Raw genomic sequence first — 12,172 nt, forward strand, 5'->3', positions numbered from 1 at the left:
GAAAAAGAACAGTCCATAAATTTACTGTCAGGATATCACATAGAAAACATTTAAGTTTGAGGAGTCCCTTTTGCATTGTAAAAGTTGGAGAATTTCTGGCCCCTAGATATGCACATTATGTGCATTAGTTTTCCCATTAAGATGAAATGTTGACTAAACCCAATACAACCAGGAAAGTCATGCTCGCAACAATTTGATCACGAAATCAGTACACAGCACAGTCAGTAGTCTTTCTCTAGGACTGGTGTAGTACTTCCTCCTTGTATTACTTCTATCTTTTAATTATCTCTTGCTCTTTGTACAACGCATTGCTATCTTTGTTGGTAATTTATTTAATGTTTCTACTCTTTTAACATTCATCCAATGTTTGTGTTATGTTTTTACTTTTTCATAGATTATTACATACCACCCTTTTCTTTTAAATTTTCTACATTTGATCATTAACATTTCTCATTTAGTTTTTGTGGTAGTCTTCTTAATTTGTTATTCTATTTCTATGGAGCCTTTTTACTTCTTCGTCCTTACTGTCTTGCATTTTCTTTTGTCTTCCATTTTCCAGTCATTTCTCTAGTAACCTATGGCTTCTTTTTTCTTCCCCCTTACAAAATCCAATTGTTGTTCTGCTGCTTTTTTTTAAAAAGTAGCAGAACCAAGTACAATTAAGGTACAATTCATATTCCCTCAAAATTCAATACACTGTCACCTTTTGTTGAGCTAACTTCCTCTAGTTGAGCTAACTTCTCTCCTAAAACCTCTTCATAAAAAGTTTTTTTTTTTTTAGTTTTTTAATATACAATTTATTTATTTTCTTCCCTCTCGTGTAGACTCTTCATTACTACTTTTATCTCTTCAACCAGAAGAATATGATCACTATTTATGTCAGCTCCACCCAATCGTGTGCCTTTTTAATCACATTTTTGAATGTTCTTGCTGCAATTATATATGCTTTACTTTTTCTTATTTCTATATTTATGTAACCAAATTGAACTCATAGTAAAAAGTATTTGAAAATATCTCATTGATTAGGAGATGCTATTTATGGTACAAACATTCATACAATGTGGTTGACAGTATTAGCTCTAGTTTTAAGAATTGTAGCATTAGATTGAAACTGCAATTTTTTTTTTAACCTCTGGGACCATCGTTAGGTATTGCATCAGAGGATGAGATGAATGACAAGTAGCAAGTGAAAATGCCATGCCTGACTGGGATTCGAACCCGGGACCTCTGGATGAAAGGCCGAGACACTACCATTCACGCCACAGAGGCCAGCAAACTGTAATGTTTGCATTATGCTAACTCTTATTCCTTTACTAATTCAGCTGGCAGTTTAACGAGCCGGTTAGAGAATGTTTTGTTACGTCACACTGATTATATCAGGATAGAACTAAACATAAATAAAGTTTAACTAATATGTTTTTTACCTCCTAATCATTTCCACATAAAGAGTTTACTTTTATAATATTCAGATTGACTACTTATGATGATTATTTCATTTTCTTTATAATGATCAACAAGCCTTTATCCCCTTTCATTTCATGCACTCGGTCTACACTTTTCCATCACTTGGTCTTCCTTTTCTTCCCTTTCTCTCTTTCTTCATGTTCCAATCCTCTATTACTATCTTACAACAATCTTTAACTTCCTTTTTAACAATCTTCTGTTCATTTATACATCAATTCAGTTGAATTATCCTCATAAAGATTAGCTGGCAAATGCTACTATATTAAAAGCAAATCCTTCATATGCTTATCCTGTCAGACAGATGACAATAGCATTGTATGACAATATACAGTATTCAAATGACATTGTATTTTATTAATTTAAAAAATGTTTTGTATACATCCTGTCATTTTTTTTTTTTTTTTTTTTGTAAAGCAATGCATATGCCTTTTTTTATTCCCTGAACGGAGCATTTCAATCATCATTGCTCACTTTATCTTTCTATTTCAGTTTACTTAATCCAGTTATATCCATTCTATTTTATTTTCATATCTCTCTTTAAATTCCCAGCCTACCTGCTTGCATTCAATGTTATTAATATCCTTCTTCCATCTTTTGATGATTTCTTCCTAGCAGCAGATTGCTGTTACTTCTTGTGTTGCATCCAGATCCTAATGGGATGTGACTTTAAAACATTTAACAGTTTTAGTCTTACTACTTAACAGACAGTTCTGTTTGAGTCTTCTGCATCTGCCTCTAACCTTTGGGTTGGGAGGCTCTACTACTGGCAAACTACATTTTACTGGCATATTTCTCAGGATCGATGTAATACACAAGCTCTACCATGAGCAGAAAGATCCTGTACTACCTGTATGGGGCCAATATTAATTACAAAGAAAACTGATTTCAAAATATAAAATTAAATGATTTATCAGGTTGTATCACAATACATTATCACTAAAATATATTATGGTCAATAAGAGCAAAAGTTCTTTGTTTATATTTACTTTCACTTAACTCAGCTTCTGCAAGTACCCTTTAACCAGACATCCATTCAATTTCTGTTACATTTTTTATGTATTATTTACCATTACTAACAAAACATTTTTTTATACTTTCATGAGTTTTCTGTTTTTAAATTTGTTTAAATTAAATAATTGCTCTAACAAAATAAATAGCGCAGCATTTTTTATATTCAGCTGATGATAACATTTCTGGTTATTCAGGCATGAAAAACCAAAAAGAAAAAATATATACATTTTCTGATATCAACTGTGTACAGTAAATGACATCAGGTAGACCTCTAGTCACAGATAAGATGTTAAAATGACCATACAGACATTCATTTGTAGTCAAAAGAAATGGAATTACTATATAAGTGTAGAACTAAGGTTTCACTGTGTACGATTTTGAAAAAATGCCTGCATTTTAAACTTTGTAAATTTATAACGTAGTTTGATACAAACTATGGTAAAGAAGTAAGTGATAAAGAAATATGACACAATTTTGTGTTTGAATTATCCGTAGAATAAAGACAATGATGAAATTTTTTTCCTTTTTCAAATTATATTACACAATGAAACTGTTTTACATCCAAAGTGGCAAGGTAAAACATCAAATGTTGAAAACTATCTTGGACTATCAAAGATACCGACATTCTTCTGATGGTAACAGAACAGCGTAATAATTACTATCACTGAATTAAATATTCACTGATTTCTCTGTGTGAGCCCACCCAAAAGGAAAGGTTTTTTGTACCACCTCTTGTAAATCTAGATGAACCGTAAATGGGGATAACAGTTCATTTGCAGAACTGTAGGTAAAAATTTGTTTAGTAGAATTTGAGATGAAATCACTTATAAATAACAACTACCATATTCCCCAAGAAGCCTGTATTGAACTTTAGTAAATACCCATGGATAAAATCTGCAAATGAATACGACTCAATGCTGCATTATAAAATTCAATAATGTTTTTACTTTTTTAAAAATTAGATGCTAATTATTTGACTATATTATGTATGACTAGTTTATATTGGTTCTTGTGGTTATCTCTTTGCATTTTGAAGTTTTTAATTGTTTAAAAATCTCCCAAAAAACCGTCAGAGTTAACAATTCATATCGTAATTTCCTCCTGCAAGCATTTATGCTTATATAGCACAGTCTTAATACAACCAATGTATTATTATGTGGTAAGTATCATATAATTCCATTCATCAATTGGCTTAATTTCTGTAAAAAAAAAGCATTATAAACTTGATGCTATTAGCGCTTGTTTAGCATAGCCTCAATACATTATAATACATATACTTCTTTAACAGTTAATTAAAATAATTTTATTTACAAACCCAACTTATGGTGCTTTACGTTTCTCAGGGTTTCTCAGTTGTATACTACAACTTCCTTCACTATATTTTGTCATATGAAATCTTCTACACATATCTTAATTCAAAATTGAAAGTTATTTTTTTTGTTTCAAATAATTTAGAAAAAAAAAGATTAATCAAAATATGATATATAAGTAAGTTTGTTCATGATGTTTGATCAAATACTAATGAAATATTGAGACTAACAAATATCAAGAAAGAAAAAGTTTGCTTTTTAAGACTTATACTATGAATCGCTCAATGGGGAAAAAAATCAACATTTATCCTCAGTTAAAACATATTATTTACTGTATTACTGTTGTGAGGTTCAACTAATTTGAAGAAAAACTCAAATTACAGGAACTTGTGATAAAAATTTTCAGTTTTTTTTCTCATCTCCTCTTGACAGTGAAAGACAGTCAAAGATCCAAAAGTTCTTTTAAGACAATACAAAATTTTAACATTAAAAAGATATTTAAGAAGAGTTTTTAGATCATTTAAGTATAATTAGTAACTCCAAAAAATGAACCTGTGGTCTTTCACTTTCTCATTTAGGTAGAAAAGATTTTTTTGTACAAATTGTATATTCTAACAGCACCATTATGAATTGTGCAGTTTCATAAATTTATCAACTTCTGGATAAAAAAGAGAGAAAACGGAAAAATAATTAAAACTGCTGGGAATTTCAGTCATAATTATAAAACACAGGGTAGATGTTTTGTATAAAAACAGTTGCATGACATGTACGAGGTCCTGTACTAAATTACATGATTGAATGAAGCAACTTTACATTTTGTTAACTAATAGCTGAGATTCCTAGTAGTTTTAATAGAAACTGTTCTTTTCCCCACATCTCTATTTATTCTATCCTGATGTAAAATGAAATTATAATTCTATAAATGTACTGTTATTAAAACATTATCTACTTTAGCTTACCTTACCTGTCTGGCTACTTGAAATGAAGTCAATTTTTGCCTCGCTCTTCAGTCTCCTCCATGTGTTCTAATTTACTAACAGAATTTTAAGATTCACATCCCTCCACCAACTCCACTTGAGTCCTTTTAATAGTCATTTTCCATTTGATCTTCTCATACACTTTTAATTATTCTTTTTTCTCTTCTATACATTTTCAGATTCTGAATCCTTTTGCACTATTATTATTATTATTGCATCTGCCCAAAATGTTTTTTTCAAACTCAAATATAATTGGTCTTTTCCATCTTTTATGTTTTATACTGCCCCATAACTAGTGCTGATTTTATACATAATTTAGTAAATAAAATGTATTATTTTTTTGAGAACCAAAATAAATACCGATTTAAAAAATTGCCTTCTGCAATCATAATCTCATGGTTCTTGATCAATTACAAAAATACTTTTAATACTTAAATGATAAGTATAATTAAAATTGTTGTAAATATATTTAAATTTTAATTGTTTTTTTATATAATCTTGTAATTAATTTATGGAATGTTGAAGTTGCACTAACAAGATTAGAGGAGAAGAATGGGGTACATGTTTTATGAGTAATTTTCAACAATTCACACAAATTTTCTGCAATCATTGTCTGAATGATAGCTGGCTGATTTTCATGTCACAAAATATTATTTGTGAGTTGTTCCCATGTTAACAGTTTAAGTATGTTAACATTAAAATATGTCACATAATCTGATAAAATGTGTCTGAGGAACTTTAAACTTAAAAAAAACAAAACATAAATACATGGATAGATAAATATATTTATTCACAAAGATATTTATTTCTTACAATAACAGGTTAAAATCTCAGTACTTTTTAGGTAGGGTAAAATGTTTTGAAAAGCACTATAAACAGTAAATATAGTACCTTTTTATTCCTTATATAATTACCTTGTGTATGGAGATGAAGCTACGAAGTAGGGATGTTGGGGGTAACGATATGGGGATAATGCCCATGGTAACGGCATGCCAAGCGTTGTGGAATGTGGCTTGTAGACGGTTGTTGCTGTCGGTGATTGCGGTGGGTAATATATCGACCAGAGAGGATGTCTTCCTCTTTCAGCTCTCAGCTCCACCTGAGCTATATATCATTTCAAAATTGAACACATATATACAATTTTTTCTTTAATCAAGATAGAAAATAAAATAAATTAACACTTTCAGCAAATGTGCAAAAAATGGGAACAATTCAAAATTAGTGTTTAAAATTATTGCTTACTGACAATAAATTACAACTGTACTTAATACTTGCAGGGCCATGGTCTTAATCCAATTTCAATTTATCTATTAAGAGAACAATTTAGTTACTGAAGTTAATTCAACATTAACTTCATGTTTAAGGACTAGTTGGCAGACTAGATACATTTTATACGACCTTTATACATTTTCAAAACCTTGTAACATTAAGATTTCTAAAGTATAATAAATTTTCATATACACCACCAATTCTCTATTGCACAGTATACAACTACAAAAGAGCATTCATAAATAATGACTAATACCTTATTTTATCAAGAGCATGTAAACAGTCATGCTTAATACTCCATAGTTTGATTTCTTTATTGTGACTGATTCTAGTCATTCTACTCTTTTAGACTCTATAAAAGTGTGTTGGTTGGTAATGTTAGGCCAAGACTTATTGCTGACAATTTAGAATGTGAGGCTAGTAGAGTCTAAATATCAATATTAGTTGATGTATTTGTATATAAGAATGATGACCACAGGATAGTTACCGTATCCACTTTAGACCCAACTTACAAGAACTTTATAATCAGAAATTATGTAAAAGCTAGAACAGCTGATCAGATATTTACAAGTAGTCATTGCACGTGAATTTTATTAATTTTATATTAGTCTCTATGCATGAATGTCAAATTGTACACTAATGAACTGGTGGTAAAACTACTGAACTATTTATCACAGATCATTCACCTAATTATTCTGTATGTTATTTTCTTGAAGGAACTTATTTTGCTACTCTGGATTATAATGTCTTGCAACATGCAGTAAGTGCAATCACAGTTCCTAAGCTGATCTTTTCCAGTATCACACGAAAATCCCTTAGATACTGCTGTTAGTTAATTGATTATCAATGATTGACCACATTAACATTCTCATCGACTTCACGGGAGTATATATAGAGAGTAACAATTTTTTTCTTGTAGTTCCATCAAATTGAATAAATTAGTTAAAAATTTCTTAACAATTATAAAAAAAGCAAGTCCACTGACAATAAAAACTAATTTTAATTAAGTTAAAAATGACTAAGAAGTGAGATAAAGGAAGGTAACAAAAAAAGGCTACTATTAGACCTTTTTTGTACTTACCGTATTGTTGTATCAGTTGGAAATATGCAACGTGTTATATGCATGTACAAACATGGAACACGTTACTATGTAAAAGTAAGAAAGTATTTGATAAGTAATATTTCAGAATCGTAAACTCTCATTGGTAGATCATGTAAACTATTTCTTGAAGAAATCTCTTTCCTCTTTCTCCACCATTCCTCTTTAAATCTTCATTCTGCTTTCTCTAGTTAAATACAATAGAGACGAATCAACCACCTGTCTGGTTTCATCTTGCTTGATATCTGTTTCTTTCTCTTTCTCTCTCCAGGCTTTTCTATTTGTCTAGAAGAATCTATCTTTTTCTATTTGGAGGTTACACAAAGGGTCCAAATAGTTGAGAATGTGTTTAAAAGGTAAATCCACAAAAAGTAATCTAAAATTATATAGTTCCGTATTTTTCAGAGTTGATGTTTGCTTGAAAGTGTGTGGGCTTGAATTGACCACAACTATAATTACTGGACTGCACAATAAATCTCAATCACTCCTTCAGAAAGAGTTATTAGTATCACATTGAAACTTATTGTAATATAGTAAAATTTGTAGTTAAAATTACTTTGCACGATTGCACAGAACCAAAGAAAATCACTGTAAAGAAGAATTGCTAGCAGTTGATGAGATTGCACAGAACCAAAGAAAATCACTGTAAAGAAGAATTGCTAGCAGTTGATGAGCTAATAAGCTTGCAAGTATCCATTGTGTGATGATTTCACAGTTTTGTCCGCGTAAGAATAATTTGGTGGATTATTATGGCTGCTGGCAATGATATACACCAGCAAATATGAGTTACAGCCTACCCAACGTAATTCAACATTAATATTTAAATAATACATAATAACATTAATGTAATGTTTGTTTGATTTTTACGGTTGGAAAATTAGATTGTGAAAAATGCAGATCAAAAATTTCTGAAAGAAAAGGTACTTTTGTTGCAGCAGATAAAATTAAAAAAATAATGCTGGAATTTCAGGAATTTGTAATCTTAGAAGGTTCCCCAATATTTATATACCTTAATAAGATTTAATATGTGGTGCATAAGTAGTTCTGTAGATTTTAACAATCTCTTCCTATGTTCATTCACTTAGTCAAATTGGGTGTAACCATCACACCTGCAGAAAGAATCCTTTGTTGTCATCACATATTTTTTCAGTGTTTCTTAATCGATTTAAAGAAATAAAAATGTTATAAGTTCCGGGTTTAGAGGAGGCCAGAAATATACCTATCTCTACTGGTTTAACCTTTCTGTGTTCAAAGTTTCCTGCATGAAAGTAACATGGTCGCTTTTTTCTCAGTTAATATTTTCAATTTGAGGTAAAATAACTTTTTAATAAATTTATCTTAATATTTCTCTTGATGGTTTTTCTTTCAAAGATGAAATTACAGGTAGTAACCTACACATCACGATCGCTTATAGAGATTCCGGCATGTACTCGTAAATTACATTCGGTCAACTCCTTAAAATTCTACACTTTTAGTGTTAACTGCCCCATTAGCATTACAAGTGGCTTCATCGGTAAACAAAAACCCGGGTTATAAAAATTCATATCATCATCTAACATACAAATTCAGCGCGTTTAAACCGATCGTCTACTTGGATGATTTTTCTTAATAGAAATTTACGTATAGTAGATGTTGAATTTTATTCCTTGTAATTTGTCATTCCAAACAATGATGAAAAATTAATTTTTTGATTTTATTTTACTTCTAATATAACTTAATTAGGGTCGTTTATCGAAACTTTAAATTGTCCACGAATAACTCATCATCAAGTGAACCTTGATCGGGATCCATTCATCGAAAAGACCATCAATTTTGCCACAGAACGAATACTACAAAGAACATCTCGAGTCCTTAACACGTCCATTTCCCATATAATAAATATTTACAATATTTTTCTACATTACAGCACTCAAACGTTTCTATGAACTGAATATTTGTATCCCTAGGAATGATGAAATTTCGACGTTCGTTTTCGTCGACAGTTTAAATATAAGATAACTCACATTTAAGGAGCTTAGCACAAAATTGTTGGGTCGGTGATATACAGCTTTGATCTCGTATAGAAATTATCTAACAACCGAGAAGAACTTTGTACTACTAGATGTGTCGAATCTGTCGTCTAGGCGACATCGTTTTCGCCGTACCGCATTCCTTCGTTTTCTTTCCTTATTGTTTCTATTTTTTTTTTCTTTCTAAGATGGTTGTAATTGCGAACTTATTATTATACTTACGGTTCACCGAGACATATAGGGATAGGCAAATAACATTACATGTTTCCTACTTACATATACTAACTGTGCAAAAACCATGTATACCTTACACTGAAAAAACTTTTTAACTGTAAAACAAAAAATAATAAACGGTAACTGTTAGAAAAATGATTATTTTCAGTCAATTCTAATAAGAGAATTTACTTTATTTAAGTTTACATTAATTTGTTTAAATATAATATTTACTTATATAAAATGATATAAAACTTTTAAAACAACTGTTTGTTACAAAGAGCGCAACTCCCGTACGTATTTAATTATCACGCTACACAAGATTTTATCAAACCTCGGTATTCTGTCCGACTAGTTTTCGATTATACAGTTTCCGCGAACTATCGCTATCATGTTGTCCAGTATTAATTCATATATTTAATCAATAACACCATCTTTCGAAATGAATTCTTCGACGTTCACGAAGCGATAATAGAGTTAAAAGCGGTCCCTTTCGGGTAAACGTTTCTTCGCAAAAGTTTCTTAACCTCATATATATTAAATTTTAACATTTCGTGCGACTATTCAAGTTTTTACTTCGCTTCAATTCATAACGACAGGGATTAACTCCGATCAAAAATTATTTTTAAACCGAATGCCGTGTTCGGTAAACCGTTCCTGATGAATCGCTTATTTCCGAGAGACAGTATTTAATGAAAAAGTTTGGATTTAAATTCCGAATCGGTGTATCTCTTAGACGACTCTCGAAGTCGATCCCACTATTTGATTATGGTAATCGCCTATTGAAACTTTTTTTGTTCCGATGAATGCGATCGGTACGAAATCACACTTTTGATAGGTATGAATGATAGTAAGCCTTCGGCTTTTCCAAGGTTGTTTTGACATCTTATATTTCATCAGGTACTATTTACTTAAAACTTATTAAGGTCTTAGGTCTTATCCGTCCGTTACTCATTTCTTTTCAGCCGCCTTGCAGTTTTTTTGTTTTTTTTTTTGTTAATACTTGTATATTCTCTGATAACTTATAATTGTAACGAGACTCTTCTTTATTTTATTTTCAATTTTGCTTTTATTTCGCCCTATTATCCAAAATTTCAGTTATTGTCTTTATAAATCAATTTATATTTGCCCGTTCTTTCGACGGATTTAACTTTATCGTTAATATATCCGAGAACATAAGTTGATTTTCTAAAGACTAGCCGTGAATAACATTAAAGTTGGTATTTTAAAAATATTCATTATCTTGTAACTATACGTACAAGGATATGTAATTTTTATCCAGATTCTTTGGTCTTCCATATTTTTTTAAGTTTTTGCTATATTCGTTAAATATATTTTGCCGACTCTTTTATGCAAGTTGTTGGATGGTCTTTTCTAGTAAAATCATTAAAATCGGCCGTATTAAAAAAAAAAAAAAGAATTAACAGATATTACCTGATGAATTAACTTTGGGTAGGCTATAAGTGATGTGAGAAAATCGAAAGATATCTTTTGAATTAGAAAGAGATAGTTTTGTTACAATTATGTGATAGTGAGCCGAATCGCTGTTTAGGAGAAATTACGGTCGAGAATCACGGCCAATTTATTAGTATTATTTTTAAAATCGCCACTTAATTATTCACTGATTAGAGAGCGTTTAATGTATAAAGTCTTAAGGATAATTGCAGCGCTTAATGTAATAATATTCAAAATTATGGAATAAGCAGAAGTTGTTAAATGGTGAATTTGGTATTCGATTCGATTTTTTTTTAATCTTATTGTCCATTTGTGAGCAGATAGGTTTAATAGAAATATAGGTACTGATATTAACAGTTAATGATGTACGCTCAATTCGGTAAACATTTATTTTTTATAATCTGAACTGGAGTGATTAGTATTTGTTATTGTATGAGCTAACTATTAATAAATGTTAAATTTATCGGGCTAGAATAATGTCACTCAAATAAGTATATATACATATTTTTGATCCACTTAAAAATGAAATGTATATTAAATTAAGAACTAAAATTTTCTTAGTTAACTTAATATATATTTATTTTTATTTTTTCTTTGTGCCGTAGGATTTATTTATTTTAAAGAGGGCATGTTAGTGTCTTGTCGACTCTCGTATGGTTTCATACTTTGTTTACTTTGGACTGCCAACATTTCTTTTTTAATAGTTTGATTATTATTAAATAAGAGACATCTTTTATAAATCGGGTAAAAATACGAGAAACGGAATTCTTGATTTTTTTACGCTTATAGTGTTAGAGTACGAGTTAATATTCGGAAAATATTTATTATATGTAAAGGGTGGTCTATTTATATTTACGATTAAGTTGCTCGATTCCGTTTAATTCCACAAAATTTTCTTTCTTTTAGCCGAAATTTTTTATTTCATATTAGAAGTTAACTATTGAAAATAAAAGGTCCACGTCCCATGATATGCCCGTTATAGTGTAATTTTTGTTTAGTTTGATTTACAGTTTACATTTATTAGTAGGTAAATTTAATTATAAAAAAAGGATATTCTTCTTATAAAAGATAAAATTATATCATAACCACCAAAAAAACAGTTCATTGTAAGTGTTAGTGTATCTCTTATGACAAAAACATGAAGTTAAGAAAATTGCCAATAATACAAACCCTCGAAAAATATTTACAGTGTGAAGGTATCCCTCAAAAAACAATTGTTTGTTCCGAATTAAAAAAAAATTGATTTTTGAAATCAATTATAATACAAACTTTCTATGGTTGTTATAACAGCTATTTCGGTTATACCTTTCTTCTCTTTCATCGTGATGTATATGATGACGTAAAATAAATAAAATGAAATAGGCT

The 12,172-nt window shown here is 30.0% G+C and overlaps 1 protein-coding gene across 1 annotated transcript in view; it reads right to left on the minus strand.

Annotated features, from left to right (window-relative positions):
• The window catches only part of LOC142325419 (uncharacterized), a 185,749-nt gene that overhangs the window by 9,604 nt on the left and 163,973 nt on the right, over positions 1-12,172 (minus strand). Inside the window, exon 3 of the mRNA XM_075367166.1 lies at positions 5,677-5,866. Coding sequence (XP_075223281.1) covers positions 5,677-5,866 — 190 coding nt within the window. The remainder of the gene's footprint in view (positions 1-5,676; positions 5,867-12,172) is intronic.

Source organism: Lycorma delicatula, chromosome 5, assembly GCF_047948215.1.
Source record: "Lycorma delicatula isolate Av1 chromosome 5, ASM4794821v1, whole genome shotgun sequence".
Classification (NCBI taxonomy): domain Eukaryota; kingdom Metazoa; phylum Arthropoda; class Insecta; order Hemiptera; family Fulgoridae; genus Lycorma; species Lycorma delicatula.